Genomic DNA, 18,246 nt, shown 5'->3' with positions numbered 1-18,246 from the left:
GCCCAGCCCTCCTGCATCCCGCTGATCCCACGATCACCATTGTCCCCGACCTGGCCTTCGGACTCAGGGAGTGTTCGGAACAAATTTATATTCGGCTTCCTCCCGTCTCCCCTCCAGTGCGTCGGTGGGAACTCTCGGTCAAATGAGGAGGGGAGTGCCAGGGGCGTGCCAGGCAGGGGCGGGGGGCAACCTGCCCGCGCGCTCACCCCTCGCAGAGACCCTTCCCTTGCCCTCATCCCAACATACACCTTAATGGGAACCTGAAAGGTTGCTTTTTTACCCCAAACCAAATACTTGAAAGTCGGAACTCCCAGTGCTAAGTGTTGGGGCTGTCTCCTGCCACTTGAACAATTACTGAGCCCACAGTAATCAGATGATTAGGTGTTTTTAATGGAAATACTTCAGTCTTTTTTTTTTTTTTAAGTCAGATCCTAAGTAACCTGACACTAATATACATAATAAAGACAAGTGATTTGTTAGCCCTTCTCTGAGATCCTTTGACCTGAGGTTTTTGCCTGTGACTGTGTGTCTGAGACTGTAACCCTCCAAGGACTACCTGGGCTCCAGCAGTGGGGTCTTGCCTGGAATCACTCCTTTGCAGTGGGATCCTTCTTCCACGGGAATGGGAGAGGAGAGGCTGAAGAGCAAACTTCTAGAGAAAGCTGGATTCCATTTTTTTTTAATAAAAAGGAGGGGGAAGTGGGAAGAGGAAGAAAAAAAGACATTAATAATACAGCTAAATCTCAGGGGAGGAACTTGATAAGTCAGACATATATTTAATATAAATATGTACTATTAAAAGCAATGTAAAACTAAAATTTTAAATATTTCTAACCCATATTGGAAATCATTAATTTTCTTTTTTTACAGTTAACTTTTAGAATGATGATCTTGAATGCTCCGCTTCTGTAGGTAAATTATCTGTAATGGTGTGGGGGAGAAAATTAATTTACGTAGCTATTCTCATTGTAATAAAGAATCAAGTTAAGAAAGAGATGAGTCTGTAAACAACTGTGAAATTTTACTTTTTTTCATCTTAAAGTAAGAAGTGGCTGTGGTCATGCTAGATGGTTATTTCCCTGCCCCCAAATATGCAAAATAGAAAGACTTGCACCTCTGGGACTATGGATGTGGCAACCCAAGTGGTGGCTTTCCCCTCCTCTGTGTGCAATTGCAAGTGACTCCTGCATTCAAAGTCTTGCTTTAGGCACACATTCAAAGCACAATTCAAAGCAGTTTATCTTAATATAAGTAAAAGTCTAGTGTTGGATCAGGGTGTTATTTGTTTCAGATTTCATCAGACTGAAAACAGAGGGCTGTGACACTGAACAATATGAAAGCAGGAAAACTGGCGGTGAGGTGGTTTAATCCTCCTGACAGCTCCACCTTTACCTTTGCAAGGAAGTCCAAAGGCTCCTGGGACTGGAAGTTTATTTTGTGCTCTGAGGTTCTCAAGCACTTTCACTCTTAAGAAAAAAAAAAAAAAAAGTCTCACAGTTCTTTAAGAAATTGAGCCTGAACCATTGGAGGCTAAGAGATTTCTTCCTTTTCCGATAAATGCCTGTGCTCAGCATCCTCAAATTTGGCTGTCTTTATTTACTTCTATATTAGTTCCAATTACGTGCAGTGTAAACCAGCTTTTTGATTAACAAAACAGCAGAGCATTGGTTAAGAACACTTAAACTTCAAAAAAAATTCCCCTGGGAAGTGGGCTCTGAATCGGTTAATAATGTGCAGTACTTGCTAAATTGCTGACTTCCAGATGTGGAAAATATCTTTCTTGTTTAGGACCTATGTAACCTGATTGGATTACGACAGAAGCGTCACGTTGGAAGCTTTTGAGTGATTATTTAATTAACCATACAGTAGAAAGCTGTATTCTCCAGGAAATCCCTTCCATATTTACATAACCAATCCCTTCAGAGCAAAGGTGGAGTCTTTTCTTTTTAATTTTACTTTAATTGCAATATCAGAAAAATATATACTCCAAAACTTAGACCCCATGCCGTTTAATATCATACTCTTCCTTCCCTGCTAAGTCCCTCTATGGCCTTTCTCCTTTTCCTCCTATACACACTCCCTCACTTTGTAGTGAGGTCTCCGTGAGATGTAGAGAGATTCAGAGATCAGTCAACCCAGCGCTCTATGTTAATTTACTTAGAGACCCTTTTTAAAAATGCCAAACTACTTTTTACCATTGAGATCCAATCCAGAAATTCATCATACACACACCCCAGCACACACACCCTAAGATGTAGTTCACATGCAGCATTTTTTTTTTCTGGCTCTGCCATCCAAAAAGAAAAAAATAAAATAAAATAAAAGAAGAAAAAGGGCAAAGAATTTAGTTCCAGAAGACGTGCTGAGAAATCCACACAACTTAATGTGCATCTCAAGTCTGGCCATTAGAAATATCTGTGTAAGAAGAGGCGATCTGGATTAAGGACCCGGGATCTTTCCCTTTAACTTTCGCCCCTTAGAGTTCTCCAGTTCTGTGAATGGTGTGCACCGTTTTCCGCCCTGTACTCTGTAGGATTTAGTGATGAGGATAATGATGCCAAAGGCTTGACGGGGGGGGGGGGGGGGGGGGGGGGGCGTGGAGAAGAGAGGGAGGGAGGGAGGGAGGGAGGCGAGAGGGAGGGAGAGAGGAAGGGAGGGAGGTGGAATTTCATTTCTTCCACTAAAGCGTTTGCGGAGACTTCAAGGTATAATCTATCCCAGATCCTTTCCCAGAGAGAAACTTGGCGATCACGTTTTCACATGATGCTCACGCTCAGGGCGCTTCAATTATCCCTCCCCACAAAGATAGGTGGCGCGTGTTTCAGGGTCTCTCCTCTCTCTCCTACAGAAAAGAAAAAGAAAAAAATGTCATTAGAAGAGGCGTAACACGTCAGTCCGTCCCCAGGTTTGTGTTTCCTGGAGTGGCCGAAAGAGATCAGTTCTAACCTGCTCCGCAGGAATAACGGTCCTGCCTCCCGACACTCTTGGCGAGGTTTTGTACAGTTTGCTCCGGGAGCTGTTTCTTCGCTTCCACCTTTTTCTCCCCCACACTTCGCGGCTTCTTCATGCTTTTTCTTCTCACCATTTCTGGCCAAAACTACAAACAAGACTTCGCAGGTAGGTTTTTTTCCCCTTTTCTCTCTTTTTATTCCCTTTTGGTATGGTCATCCCCCACCCTCCTTTTATGATTTTTCTCCTTTTAAGTGGGGATGTGAGTCTGAAGTGAGAAGGAGTGTCTGTGGGCAGGAATTTCAGGTGGGTTTAGCTCCTTTATGGCAAGCTTTTCCCAAGAGTGACTTCTTTGATTTCTCTGGCTCTCCGGCACTCTCTCTTTCCTTTTCTCTTCTTTTTTCCTCCCCCAAATAATTTGCCCTGTACCTGTCCATTCAGGTAACCAAAGGTGCCTTTTGCTACCCAGCCTAGGAAAAGTTTTATTGAGAACTATATGGTGGAATGAAAACTCTTCAAGGGGAGAGATTCTGCTCTATTTTTGCATCTAGTGCCAATTCATTGTATTCAGCAATTAAAACTTGGCAAATACCTGTGAATAATTACAAAACTTGATCGATACAAACCTACCAAATTCAGGGGCAAGTCTTTCTCTTAGATATGGCAGTGCATCCTCTCCCACCCGAGAAGGCTGTTTTCTAAGCAGAAAGTTGCCTGTTTTTGTCTGCTTAGCGAGTTTCATTTCTTTATTTTATTCTTTGTGTGTGTATGTATGTGAAGTAACACCTCACTTCTGTGATGATAAATAAAGAAGTGAAAGTCCTCATGGAACTCGAGTCGTTTACCAAAGTGTGTGTGTGTTGGGGGGGGGGGTCACTACAGCTGGGAAGAAAGCTGCTGTCAGGATATCAGAGTTTTAAAATTAAGGATAACTTTTGAAATTGTATTTTAAATGGCAAAGTAATATAGACATGGATTTAGCAGGAGACACATGCACACACATATCCCATTCCATACTTTGGCACTGAAAAGTCGAGAGAGATAACAGAAGTTCCCAGGAACAGTGATGAGCCCGGCTAACATGAATGTGTTTATCTCCCACCTACTTATGTATTTTACATGCTCCCCCTATAATGATGAAGGCAAGATTACTAACTCCAGAGTTAGAAATAACAGGCAAAGATAAAGTTTACAGCACAAATGCCCTCTCTCTCTCTCTCTCTCTCTCTCTCTCTCTCTCACATACACACACGCTCATAAAACTAGCAGCTTACTTTATTAAACATGTATTTATATGCAATCGTGTGTAAGTCTCAGCATGAATACAGACAGGCCAGCTGTTTCATCCCAGACACTTGTGTGACCGTTCCCTTATTTCAGGATTTTCCCCAACCATTTCAAATCAATAGAACGCCAAGAAATGACAAAACGTGTCAAACATAAAAGTCACTCCCTATGCCTAGGTTGAATTCAAGGTGCTTTCTAAATCATCCACTTCCCCTTCTCTCTGCCCCCCTCCCCTCTCAGCGAATGTCTGGAAACTGATACTCACTTTCCAGGTTTTCTGCAAAGCTTCTAGCACAGGAGACAATAGGTGCGGGGCGTGGGGACTGAGTGTGCTCGGCAGAGAAAGGGTTAATGGCCCTTGTGTTACAGTTTGCATCTGTTACATCTTTTATAGCCCCTGTTTAAACTAATCCTCGAGGCACAGCATCTTCCCAACCTCCACCGAGTTTTCGGGATTCTCCTCCTCTCCTGCCTGCCTCCGAGGTTCCCCTTCTCCAAGTTTTGACAGTTTCAGCTGAAAAAATGCAGCGCCTCTCTCGATTTTTAGGTACAAAAGTTTCGAAGCCAGAAAGGATACGATCATTTAGTAGAGCTTAAAAGTATTGCCGTAGCGGTTGGACTTTCTCTTTCCTTTCTTGAGGGGATTAAAAAAAAATTCTACTGGAACTATTTAAGGGAACCAGTGTGGGGGAGCATGTGTGTGAATGAGGTGGGGGAAAAATACTTAAGTAAATATTGTCAAAGTGGCGGGGGGGGGGGGGAGGTGGGGGGGTGGGAAGCGACGGTGTCCAAAGAGGCTTATAATTATACTTCTTATTTCGGCGTGAAACGGGAAATCTTAATTTGGGGGCGGGGGACTGGGGGGAGGCAGAGACAGTGCCTCGATAAACTCCAAAAGGGGAGGGGAGGGGGCGCGGGGCGAGTGGGCTTCCTATAATTACTATTATCAATTTGCCCGAGTGTGCTTCATCCGGGGGCTGCTTCGCGTTGTTTGTTTGTTTGTTTCCTCTGGGGAATGGGGTTGTGGGGGGTGGGGGGGGTGAGACAAGATGAGAGCGAAAGAAAGCCTCGCCTCACCCCAAGTTCCCGAGCCGGGCTGAGGACTTTTCCGAGGAAAGGGTCCGCCTAGCCCTGAGTCAAGCAGCCTTACTGTACCGCCGTGTGCATTCCCTCATACGGTCAGGAGTTATGACTCATTTTGAAGATGTAATTCTTGTCTCTCTGATCCCCTCGCGGGTGCAACACAGCAAACAGTAACAAACACAAAGCGCCTCGGGGCCAAGGCTGGGGGTGGGGGGCGGGGAGGGGGCCGCCGAAGTTTCGCTTTGGCGTTGGGGGGCGCGGATGGGTGCTCGCCGGGGCCCTGGCCCGGCTCCCCTGGGCGGCCCGCGCGCGTTTCAATGGGCGCGGGCGATGCCCACATTGTCGCTGTGTTTGGTTGCTAGATCGAGCCTGCGTGCTGCCGAAGCAGGGCGCCGAGTCCATGCGAACTGCCATCTGATCCGCTCTTATCAATGAAGCAGCCGATCATGGCGGATGGCCCCCGGTGCAAGAGGCGCAAACAAGCCAATCCCAGGAGGAAAAAACGGTAAGAAGCGGCCCGAACCAAACTTTTCCGGGCCACTCCGCGGCTGGAGACCCGGGGAGAAGGCGGGGGAAAGGGAAAGGGAGCCGAGGCGGCGGCGGCGGCGGCGCCCGGGGCTCGCGGGCGAGCCTCTCTCCGTGGCCGGCGCCGCAGCCCGGCGCGCGCGGCGACTGGACCCGGGGAGTTGGGGAAGTGCCGGGCAAAGTGAGCGCGGGGCGCCGGGGGGCTCCGAGCCCCGGGGTCCGGCGGGGGCCCCGCGCCCCCACCCCCGCCGCCCCCTCGTGCCCCCGCCTCCGCCCTCCCTTTGCCTCCGCCTCTCGCTTCGCTGGCGCCCGGTCCGCCGGGTCCCCTGGCCGGGCTGCGGGAGCGTCCGGCGAGGGCAGGGCGGGGGCCCGGGCGCCAGGTCGTGCAAGATCCCGGGGCGGGGGGCGGGGGTGGCGGAGGAACTGCGAGGGCGGGAGAGGGGGCCTGGGGCTGCGCCTCCGCGAGGCTTAAAGTTTCTTGCCGGAGTGTCGCGGCCGCCTCTCCGTACGCCAAGTAACGGTCCGCGGGCAGCGGGGCCCGGCCGGGCGCGCCCCGACCTCGGGTGGGAGGGACCCGGCCGGCCCTGCGCGGGGTCCGGCGGGGTCGGCGCGGGCTCGGGGGTGGGTGGTTCCTCTCCAGCGGCCTCTGGCCCCACGCCGGGGACTGGCGGAGTCGCGGAGAGCAGGGAGACTTTTCTGGGCAGTTTTCTACATGGTCAGGAGGAGCCCGTTATCCAAGCTGAGTCAGGAAGGAGGAAGGAGATGGGGGTGCGAGAGGGACACACCGACCAGAGGTGGGAGATTAAAGGGGTGGCTGTTAATAAAGTCCGTCTTGGAGAAAGGCAAAGAAGGGATGAAGAGAAGGGAGAGAGAGAAAGAGAGAGAGAGAGAGAGAGGGAGAGAGATCGACCCCCTAGGTATTACCCCCGAACAAAATCGTGGGAATAAAAGAGAAAAGTGATTGGCAAGAGCGCAGAAGGCGCCTGGGGGAGGGGAGAGAGCTGGGGACCGGAGAGGGTGCCGGGGGTAGTTGACAGAGGATACTGAGTTTGAAAAGAAAAAAACCAACCCCCCAAAACAAACAAGCGAACTAGCGCCAGCTCAGACTGGGAAAGGAAACTTCTCGCTCCCTTCGATCTCAGCTTTATCACCCGGCGCGGGGCCGCGCTGACGCTCCGGAGCCGGACGTGGGGACGCGGCGCCAGCCCGGCCTCCGGCCTCCCGCAAACGCAGCCCGCACCTCTCGGGGACTGCCCGGCCCACTTGGAGCAACTTTCCTCTAGAGAGGACAATTGTGCGCGCCCCCGGCCTGCCCCGGAGCTGCGCGGCGCAGGGAGGGGGCGGCCGGGGGAGCAGTGTGGGGTGCTGGAGGGAGAGAAAACACAAAGACGAGAGAATTTTGATTAGAGACAAATGATGCTTCTCTCTCTGTCTCTGCCTCTCTAGGGTGTGTGTGTGTGTGTGTGTGTGTGTGTGTGTGTGTGTATCTTTTGCTTGTTGTGGTGGAGGTGTCGAGCCATATGGGGGAGTGATAGAGGAATTTTAGTCAGAAACTGTTCGTTACGTTATCCTGCCTTTTCCCTTTGTGCTGCCTTTGATCTATTTGCTTGGCTTAGTATTACAAAAAAAAAAAAAAAAAAACAAGTACAATAATATATTCTGAGCTGCTTCCCCAAGATCCAGTTCAGGCTGCCTCTTTTTAAGTCAGTCTCTCCTCTTCCTCTCCCTCTCCCTCTCCCTCTCTCTCTCCCTCTCCCTCTCCCTCTCCCTCTCCCTCTCTCTCTCTCTCTCTGTCTCTGTCTCTGTCTCTGTCTCTGTCTCTGTCTCTCTTAATTTAATTTTTTTCTTCATTCTAGTATCTGGCATTATTTAAGGTGGTCCTTACACAGGAGACCTCCCCTTCCCCATCTCTGGGTAATTTAGTAGACACTAAAATTATACCTAATGTCCCCCTCTCCTCTCTTGTGTTTCCTCTGTTCCTTTTATTAAATGTTGGTTATTGATTTTCTAAAATCAATGTCTGTTGTGGGGCTTTTTTCCCCCCTCTTACAAGTATCTAAAGCACGGTGCTGATCAACTGGATAACAAAAGCTTTGTGTCAAGGAGGCTTTTTTTTCTTATGTTAAACAGTCATTTTTTTTTTTTTCTGAGAGAAAAGAGAATGAGATATAAAGCAAGGTTCCCAGAAGTGTTCTTTTGCAGAAGAGACTATTTAGAATGTTTGTTTCTGCTTTCCTGCCTCCTCCCACCCCCTTCGGGATTTTGCCACCGATGACCAGCCTGGCCTCGGCAGTGAGGTCAGGCCAGAGCCCAGGTCTGGGGAAACAGAAGGCTCCAGGCTTCCTGGGAACCCTGAGGGATGGGGGTTGGCAGAGAGGAAGGCCTGCTGGGGGCTTCGCAGGTGAAACAGAGTGCCAGGGAGGTGCTCAGCTGTGGACACTGCAACCATATCCCCTCCGCCCAGCTAGTAACTTGGGAGAAGCCTCAACACTCCGAAATGGAAAGTTGAATTGCAAATTTTGAGGCATTTATCTCAGACCTTGCATACTTACCAGCAAGCCTTCCATTGCTTACAGCTTCTCTAACTTTTACTACCTGTCTCTTTTTCCAAATAATCTGTGTAAAACATGCTGTGAATTAGTTACTTGTCAGTGTTTTTCCTTGGGTTTAATCTGACTGAGCAAAATGCCCTGGTTTAGAGAAGCAGGTAGAAGAGTTTTCTTCCCCCGTTTTCATTTTCTTTCTCATCAAGCACATATCCAATGCCTTTCCCTTTGGGAATTGCCAGGATTTATCTGAACTGAGTGGATTTTTCTTCTTTCCTGGATTCATGGAAAAGATGTCACTTTTGAGCTTGTGTCTTTGCTGATAACACTAAATATGATGATGCTTATCAAAATCATATAGAAATTCCTGGAAAGGAATAATGGCAATACTAATCACAGAAGTAAGAAGCTGCAAGGAAAAAGAAAGATGGTCATCCAGGAAACTAGAATGACACTTTATATAATTTTAATGAAGTCAACAATGTATATATAGACGGAGGCGACAAGAAGAAAAAACATGTAAAGCAATTGTGTGTGTGTGTGTGTGTGTGTGTGTGTGTGTGTGTGTGTGTTTGAAAGGCTGGTCAAGAACGTGAGTTAGAAGACGATGCTGTACACAATTATTAAAAAGCAAAGGGAAGGAGGCAGTTTGAGGGTAATAAATGTGCAAAGAGAGAAACAAGAATCTAAAATCCAGCCTTCAAGATTCTCAGGCCAGCAAGATGCTTGGCAAAGACAGTGCCAGGGCCAAATTAATCCATAGCTGACAGTCTCCTTTCCCCCACATGGAAAGGATGAAATCTCTTCCCAGAAAATAAGATGTGCAGGAGGAAAGGGGGAGAGGGGTGAGGGGAAGGAGGCAAAAAGCAAGTTGCCGCAGACAAGAATGTGTGTCAGTTTCAAGAAAGTTCAGTCAGATGATCTTCAGTCGCCTGACTCACTTTGTAACACTTTCACTGAAGCTGGAGAGGAGGGGGGAAACCCAGCCCCCCTTTTCCATCCCCCTGATTATACCCCACTATCTCCACACAGCCTTGGAGACAGAAATGAGCACTTGGAGCGGGAGATGCCGGGCTGTTGCCTACCACTGGCGCGGCCGGGGTTGTAACTTGCAAAGTTTGTTGCTTTAGCCCCTGATTGGGGCTTCGGCTCCTGGGGATGCTCCGGCTTCCCTCCTGCCTCCTGAGGAGCCTGGAAGATGGGCCAGCCTCCCCAGCCCACTGCCTTCCAGCATCAGCCTCTGAGAAATCGCACATACACATGCAGGTTGTGACAAAGATCAAATCTGGAAACTGCTTGCTTCAGAGAAGGGAGTGAAGCCGTCTTTTAAATGAAAACTGAATTAGGAGTGGAGGGGGAAAGGAAATGGAAGAAAGAAGGAAGGAAAGAAAAGTTAAATTTGATTTGTCTTCAAACTTTCAGTTAAAGGGTTGGGGATTGTGTGGGGGAGCAGGGGAGATATTTGCAAATGCCTCTGGTCTCTGATTTCCAGTGGTAAAGACAAGGGATAAAGTTGGATGTTTTCAGGGCTTTGGACCCTAGGGGAGAAGCAATCAGATGAGCAGAAATGATTATCCTTTTTTAAGATAAGCCCTCTCTCCTTACCACTTCCTTAAAGGGAGTGGAGGCGCTGGTGGTGATGCTTAGAGGCAGCGGAGGACGGAGAAGTTGCTTCCGTTTCAGAGATGCTTAAGTAAAAAGGGAAAGAAATGCATGGAGCCCCTTCTCAAGGATGTGGCTCCCGTCTGTCCTCTCCGAGAGGTGAAGTTGGGCTGGGGCTGCCTGGAGTCAGAGCCCCTTAGTACACACTGAGGCAGGGAAGTTTCCCTCGGATTACAATCGCTTCAAACTTGGCTATCTTTGCAAGTGGGGAAATCTTTTGCAAGTAGCTTGCTTCACAGGGTTGATGAGTTTATAGGGAGACTGGTTTTGCTGATTCTCAAAGCACTCAAAGGCAGTTGGTGTGGCAGGTACCAGTACTGAGGGCACTCCAAAGATAGCTATCTCCATCCTTTTCTCTCTGTGGAGATCTCCGTGCAAGTTTCGTCATGCTGCACACACACAAGACTGGGGGCTATGTATCTAGACTGATCTATTTGTTTTATTTCGGTTTGGGAAAACTAAGTCCACTGGGGCAGAAACATGCCTGCTTTCGTAGCAGAGCCACTAGCCTGCTGGCACCCACAGTGGGACGCTCCACCAGGGGTAAGGGCGGGCTAAGGATTTTAAACTTTACATTGTTCTTCTGTTGCCAAATAAAAATAAATTCATGTCTTCAAGCATTTATTTCCGAATATGATTTGAATAAAGCCAAGATTAAAGTTCCCTGCCAAACTGCTATGTCACATGTATGCGATGCTTCCCTCCTTGGTGGCTTAATTCGCTCAAAGTAAAGAAAATTCCAAGAGGTTCTTGAAGCCCCTAATGCCGTGTTAAGGATATTTCCTTGGGAAAATGTATGTCTACCCTGAAGGTAGGGAAGGACGGTGTGGCCAGCTCTCTAGCAGTGCCGCGTTTATTCTAAGATGTGGGAGATTCTTTTCCCTACAACAGTTTTTGTCATCTGCATTCTTCCAAGGCTTTTTAAGGTGCATTTTCTTCTGTGTGAAAGGGAACTCTTTGTCCTTTTCCTCTCCAGCACCGTGGCTTCCCAAGGTAGACACTATTTTGTGCCTGTCACAGAGAGAGGGAGTGCAGGTTTGCAATGCTCACAGACAATTGATTGTCTGCCCTAATGTGTTTCATTTACATGTTTATAACGTCAATGGTGCTGGGGTGTCCACTGTACCATTCATTCCCGCATTCCCACAAGGGGGCAATTGTCTGAATGGCCAAGTCAGACACCTTTTTGATTGCTCTTTGGTTGTCTTTTTAGAGCAAAGAAATAAAGGAGGAAAATCTGTGATGCAGAAACACTAGTTGAAAATATACAGAATTAAATGTCACCACAAAAGCAGATGTTAACATAAGCTCAAATATGCTTTTTCGCCAAGATGTGAAGGTTGAAAAAAATAATTCAGAGCAGAGGGAAGGATGATTTAAAACCAATAAATATAGTCCTCTTCCCCCCTCCCAATTTCTTTTCTTTCTTTAGCAGTCGGAAGATGAAATGTGATTTTCCTTTTCATTTTTAAGCCTTGAAACATCTAGGCACCTCCCCATTATTTGTATGTTTGCTGTGATTTGTGAATTTTGTGTATATTTACATAGCTCTGTTTATACCAACAGCGTCAGCTTACCACTTGGAAAACCTATTGAATGACTATTTGGGCTGTGGGGAGTGTAAACTTTTAAAAAGTAAGATCCAAGTATTTCATCAAGCATTTTTTAAAAAGGAAAGCAGTAATAATCAGAAGACTCTATGGAAGTCTTTGCCTTAATAGCTATGTGCCAAATACTTTTATCTTGGGTGACAGTCCTGTCAGAGTGAAAACTCTCAGGAAAAGTGTAACTAGTAGTTACAAAGTAAATAAAGAATTTCGTTTTAAGGTGTTCTGTATTGTTTTTATACTGTGTGTGTGTGTGCGTGCGTGTGTGTGTGTGTGTGTGTGTTGTCTTGTGTTTCCTCTGAGAAAAGTGAGAGGAAAAGCCATCCATGTGTGTGTTTTTGGCTTTTCTCTTCATTCAGTTCTCCCCTACATATTATGCATATATGTATCACACATGAATACATCTGCTTAAAAAAGGAAAGATTTCACAGTTCAGATGGTGCCTTGCTGGTTCATTAAGGTAATACAGTTATTAGAAGTTGGTCTGATTTCGCGTGTGGTCCATAAGGAGAGAAAATACTAACTCTTGTGTCATCTGGTAGGAGGTAAATAGGGTGGGGAAACTTTAATAATTTTGTAGTAAATTAGGGAGAAAAAATCGCTAGTCTGTGAAAAGATTTTTGCCTCTCCGGGAAGACACGCACAGTAGCTGCACCGTTAGCTGAACCCCTGACACGGCGGTCTTTTGAATGCCTTAGGTATGATTTCACTTTCGCTCACATCAATGCTGACCTGAATGCCTTTCATATCTGATCCGCTGTGTCTCTCCCAGTAAACATCCCCTGAGGGGAGAACAAAGAAAGGAGCTCTTCTTCTTCTTAATCACAATTCAGCCCTTTCACCGCCGGCAGGCTCCATTTGCATTCTGCCACAGAAAGCCAAGATGAAAAGAAAGAGAGAGAGAGAGAGAGAGAGAGAGAGAGGAGAGAGAAGAGGAGAGAGGCCGAGGGTAGTAGCTGAGTAAAATAACTTAGGTGTTTGTGGCTGTTTGTTGGGCTTTCCCTGGTTACCAGCCTTATATAGTTGATGCTTGACCAGGCCTTGTCCCTCCTGACAGGCATATAGTGTTACAAGATGGCATGTCTGTACTATTCATGGCCACCCGCTCAACACTTGAGGTAAAAAGTGTCAGAGAGGGATCAAATTCTCCCTCAGAAGCCTGTTAGACTTGGGGTCAGGTGTGTGGACTTCCCATCTTGAGTGCTGCCTACTATTTGGCTTTACTTATTGTTTACCATCAGACCAGGGAGGTAAGGGCACTGGGGGGGGGGGGGGGGCGCAGCTGGAGGCTGCTCTGGAGGAGAGAAGGGATAAAGTCTCCCAAGGCCCTGCTCTGGTTTCAGGGATGGGTGTCTGGCCCAGAGAAAAAGGGAGAAGTGCTTACACCCAGCCTGAACACGCTGATAAATCTTCAGGAAAACTGGAAAAGACTTTCCCATTTTTTCCCCTGACTTTTTATGATAATTCATATTTTCAAATGAAAGGGGAAAAAAGCCAAGAAAGAAACTCTCAAATGAGCCAAAAAGGAAAAAAAAAAAATTCTCTGAAAAGAATTTTAGGGGGAAAAGTTGTTCTATTTTAAAAAGCTTTGAGGGCTGTAAAGTGCCACGTTTTTCACACCTTCTTCATACTTTTTTTTCAGATTTTTTTAGTATGTTTAACATTTGTGAGATGACAGCCTTTTTGTATCTCAAACTGGATGCTTCAAGATTTGTAGGGAGGGGTTGGTGGTATTCACGTTCTCCTGAGAGAGAAAGTTTATGCCTCAAGGGCTCCTTCTTACTGGGAACTGTTTAAACCCTTGCAGGCGGACCTGTCAGGTTTTACTGTGTTATTTGCCTCCATTTTCAACATGCAAAAGTAACATGCAGTTAATGGTATCGGAACGAGACCACAGCAAGAGCAGAAAGCTCTCGTGACAACTTTTCAGCTACATTATCTTGCTTCTAAACTGTCTTGTCTTTTTTTTTTCCTTTCTGAAACCAGTTTTAGATACCAACAGTTTTTCAACAGATAGATTAAGTACATAACGCGCGTGCGCGCACGCGCACACGCGCACACGCGCACACACGCAAGTTTAGGAGTGCAATCGCTTCGAGTGAATAATTGGAAATGGGGGCTGTTCTGATAGCCATGGTGCGGATTTCACTTATAAGAGCAAAACTAGCAGAGATATTAGAAGTTGCACATGAGCATGTGACAGAGATTCCTGATTTTTTTTTCTTTTTCCCAGAAGATTTACAGAATTTACAAAAAGAGATTATCCCCACACCTTCCACCCCTCCTATCCACCCCCATGACCCAAGCAATGAAGGATTTAGGCAGATTTACTTCAGTAAACACCTTTGGACACTTGGGGGGAAAGTGGGAGTCTGTTTGCAAAAGGAGGCTTTTGTTAAGTGAGGTACCGGGATAATGCTTTACCAGGCAGCTGTGATATTAACCTACCCAGCAATGCGGGAACACTCCTTAACTCTTTGAGTGCCTGGCCCTTTGCACTCAGCAGATAAAATCCTGGCTCTCCAAAGACACTCAGAACTCTGGTTCTAGCAGTTTAATATTCAGACAAGTCTTGTAGACATGAAAACTGTTCAAGCTTTTAAAACAATGTGGTTTAATTAGATGAGGTGGACTTACATTGCTCATAAGCCCTCCAAATGGTGGTTTATAATTGGCAAGAAAAAAAAAGGAATCAAGGCAGCACATTAAAAATTCCAGGAAATATCTTTAGAAAAGCTATTTTCATTTCCAGCTTTTAAAATATTAGACTATGGTAGCTAGAGGGAATGAAGCAGCTGGGGCCTCTCTCCTCACTATAAAAGACACCAGAAGTTTGTGATGAAGAAAGGGGCTTCAGCTCAAAAAGCTGTAAGAGGCCAGTTGGGACAGTGACACTATCGCAGCCCTCGCATCTTTTCTAGGGGGAAGTGTTGCCTATCTTTCGGAGCTCGGAAGGTCATGTGAACCTCAGAGTCAGGGCCTCAGGCCGACTGTTACCAACGTGAGACTTGCCAAAGCAAGCAGAGAGGCACTTATAAGAGGAAGGAGTTAATGGTTATTTTTTGCTGGGCACAAGAATAACTTTACAGGTGTTGCATTTGGGCTTAAATAAGATTGCCTTATTTAGTTTCGAAAAAGAGTGTAGGTGTCAACGTTCAAGCAGCCACAAATGTGTGAGAAAGTAAAGGGTATGAGACATGACAGGATTAAAGGTGTTTGCTATGTTGTTACACCGTGTGTCAGGCTGCAAGCTCCCTTTGTCACAGCCTCCTGGTGATTTGACAGCGCAGATCTACTTCCCTTCTAGGTGAGACAGCATTTTTTAACTGGAGTTATAAATATGGTACACCCTTCGAGTTGCACCCTGCCTCCCAGATCCACGAATCCTATTTGAAAGCATCTTGCCCTGAGACACAATGAACAAATGCTGTATACAGGGGGCTGTGTGCTCGGGGGCCCGGGCATAGCCAGCATCACAGTAGCTGGCATTGACTGTTGTTTGGCAAGAAGGTCCTTTGCCAAATCATCCAATAATTAAGTTTTATGTTATTTGTATGAACGACCAAGCATGCAGTATTCCTTTTCAAATCAAAGGGAGGCTTAAAATTACTTTTTGAACACTTTCAGACCATGGTCAGGTCACAGTTTGGGGGCTGAATTAAAATGATCTCATTCATGATCTAATTGAGGTTGGCAAAACCTTAACAGTAGCAGGAGTACATAAATATAAATCAAAGACCAAAATTTAGCAAATCATATCATTTGCTAGAAATCTGCTCATGAATTATTCCCCGATTGCCAACCCAGAAGTTAAACTTTGTCTCCCCTCAGCAACAGTAACTGTGCGTGTTTTGTCAGACTCCTGGCAGGAAAGTTAGAGGAGCTGAAGAGAGAAGGAAGATGGTCAGTGTCTCATCTGATATTGTGTGTTTGTGACCCAGGAACATTTGAGAGCTAATAAAGCCCAGTGCATTACAGTGGACACTGGAGTCTTGGTTAGAAATTAATATGGGCTCTTCTGAAAACCAGACTTTGGAAGAGCAAGCATCGGGGACACGTAAGGGATGTAAGGGGAACAAATATTTCGAGAAGGATCCGAACTTTGCTTTCATTTTTCAGTGGAGGAATGCAATCGTCATAATGATTTATGATTTTTTTTTTCTTTTTTTACAAACTTAGTTCTGTTAGTAAGCTGAGTTGAGGGGCTGAGATTTGAAGGAACTGTTAGAATGAAAAGACATTACTGAAGGGCTCGTGTGCACATTTAAGTTACCTTTCCTTTAAAAAAAAAAAAACAAAAAAACAAAACAGTACTATAAAAGTAAGATCCTGGGTCACTTTTCCTGTAATCCATGGGCTTAAATGTCATGTTCTCTTGTATATAATCTGTTTTCAGTTATTCATCTTTCTGGGTTGCTGTGTGTTATTTCAACCTAAACCCACACACACTCTGCTTCAAACTGGAGGAGACCTAATTCTGAACTTGAAATTAAAATTTTAAATCCCACTTAAGTGAAGATATTTTTCCAAGCAAATGACAAATGCAGTACTGGTCAGTTTAGCTAACTTTATTTATCACAAGAGCAAATATATGAAGGTGTATTTTTAAGTCACAACAATAAGGTGGAAACATTTTTAAATGATCTCAGGCGATGGAGGTCAATGAGTACATTCTTTTGGGAACAGGTCATTGTCATTAATGATTTCCCATGACAAAAAGTCAAAACATACTCTACATTTTAAAAAAATGTAATGGATTCCTCTCTAATAGTTAGGTTGTTAATATGACGATATGGTGATTTTTGTTCTTTCTATAATTTCGTATTTCTTTTTATAATCAACTCTAGGAAAGAAAGGTACTCCCGACCAGGTGATAGACACTCCCTTCTATAAATCAGCAATCTAATAAATCAACAGAGGAAGATATCATGCTATTTAAGATCTGAGATTTTTTCCTCTATCTTAAACAGAAGAGTAAATTTCAAGGAATTCAGTGCCCAAGTGACCTGCAATGTAATGTACAGGCTTCACTGTTGCTTAGTTTAAATTGTATCTATATTGTCTTATATATCTGAGTAACTGTAATCAAAGAAACTTTGCAATTTGCCTATTCTTGGAAGTACCTAAGTTTCTATTTTAGACACAAAGCACATCAATGGAAGTGTTTCACATCATGAGATTTCTCAGTTTTAAGAGGTGAGGTTTATATATAAAGGACTCAGTAAGCTGTGTTTTCATAATAAAGAGACCCATTAAAGGGGGAAAATCTCTAAACAAAATGGTTGTCCTCTAAAGATTTCCCATCACCTTTGCTCTGCTGATGGGAATTTGAAAACTACATACAGCCCATATGCACACATTCCACATGCACACACACAAATACACCCTCGAACCCCAACTCTGAGACTTTTCCTCTTTGACTACAATCATACAGCTTGTGAATGAAATATATTCATATGAAAATAGTAGAGGTGAAGAATTAACGTAGACTCCTGTTTGCTAAGACTTCTTTTAAGAAAGAAAAAGTGTTCCCTATGCCACATGATTCTTACAAAACTTACTTGCACCTATTAATCTAAACTTTAAGTGTATTATTTAGGATAAATTACAAGCTTCATGCTTTTAAACTGTTATCCCCCCCCCCCCATTTTCCTTCAATATTACCAACCTTAACATGGATTATGCTAACTTGATTGCAAATTATTATGGTTTTTAAAACGGCATTCAGGAGTCCGGAATAAAGATTGTATTTTAAAGTAGTGTTTATAATATTTAAAAGGAAAAAAAAGGGGGGGCAGGAATTTAGCTATATTGAACACTTACAAATGTGTGGAGTTTTATACTTGTGCAGATAAAGTGTGAGGTAGCCTTACCCTGTGAAACCAAGACCACAAATGATATGTGTCAGTAGGTTCTTTGATAGGGCTTCTGGCCACAGTGTTTTTGTGCTGTCAAACTGCTGTGTTGAACAAACACCTCCTCTGGGACAAAGTGATAAATGCAGAGACAGGCTGGCTTCAACCAGTCTCAGCAACCTCCTCAACCACACCCCCCCCCACAAACTCCCAGGTCCGTCTCCCCCTCCCACAATCCAGCCACCTCCCCACCCGCTTTGCCCCTCTACCTGAAACTGACATTTCTAGAGAGATGCCCAGGGTTTTTCAAGGTGTCAGTGGTGAGTAATTATTGAAACTTCCCAAATCTTGTGAATCAGGACTCTCAAACTACAGGCAAAGTCTTTTTCTGGCAGGCTTTATCTAGTCTTTTTTAAGTGGAACTGGACCGAGCTTCTAAACTTTTGCCAGCTTGAACTTTTTCCACCTTTGCTTAATCATTTGAAAACCACTTGCTTTCCTCTCGTCTTTCCCCCAGTCGCTGGAGTTTTTATTTTCTAATGTCCAAGCAATTACGTTGTGCAACACAAAACAAAATTTTGCCTTAAAAAATCCAAACACTGTTCCCTCCTACTTTTCACTTTCCAGCATTCTTTTAGGGCTAACACTTCAAATGTATAGCCAATGGATTTTTTTTCCTTCTCTCTCTTGGAGCCATTATTCTCTGACTAAAACCTGTTTACTGGTGCCTTT

The 18,246-nt window shown here is 45.1% G+C and overlaps 1 protein-coding gene across 5 annotated transcripts in view; it reads left to right on the top strand.

Annotated features, from left to right (window-relative positions):
- Nucleotides 1-2,672: 2,672 nt before the first annotated feature.
- Nucleotides 2,673-18,246, top strand: part of ZEB2 (zinc finger E-box binding homeobox 2) — a 130,447-nt gene continuing 114,873 nt past the window's right edge. Inside the window, exons 1-3 of one of the 5 annotated variants that reach the window (XM_023259310.2) lie at nt 2,675-3,117; nt 4,631-4,783; nt 5,682-5,824. In XM_023259310.2, coding sequence (XP_023115078.2) covers nt 5,773-5,824 — 52 coding nt within the window. In that variant the 5' untranslated portion in view covers nt 2,675-3,117; nt 4,631-4,783; nt 5,682-5,772. Of the gene's footprint in view, nt 3,118-4,630; nt 4,784-5,294; nt 5,415-5,465; nt 5,490-5,681; nt 5,825-18,246 lie in introns of those variants that run through there. The other 4 variants (XM_045033738.1, XM_023259309.2, XM_045033737.1 and 1 more) reach the window with 4 other exon arrangements.

The sequence above is a fragment of the Felis catus genome, chromosome C1 (assembly GCF_018350175.1).
Source record: "Felis catus isolate Fca126 chromosome C1, F.catus_Fca126_mat1.0, whole genome shotgun sequence".
Classification (NCBI taxonomy): Eukaryota; Metazoa; Chordata; class Mammalia; order Carnivora; family Felidae; genus Felis; species Felis catus.
The sequence above is the reverse complement of the archived record's forward strand: the minus strand, read 5'-3'. Positions and strand labels throughout refer to the sequence as shown.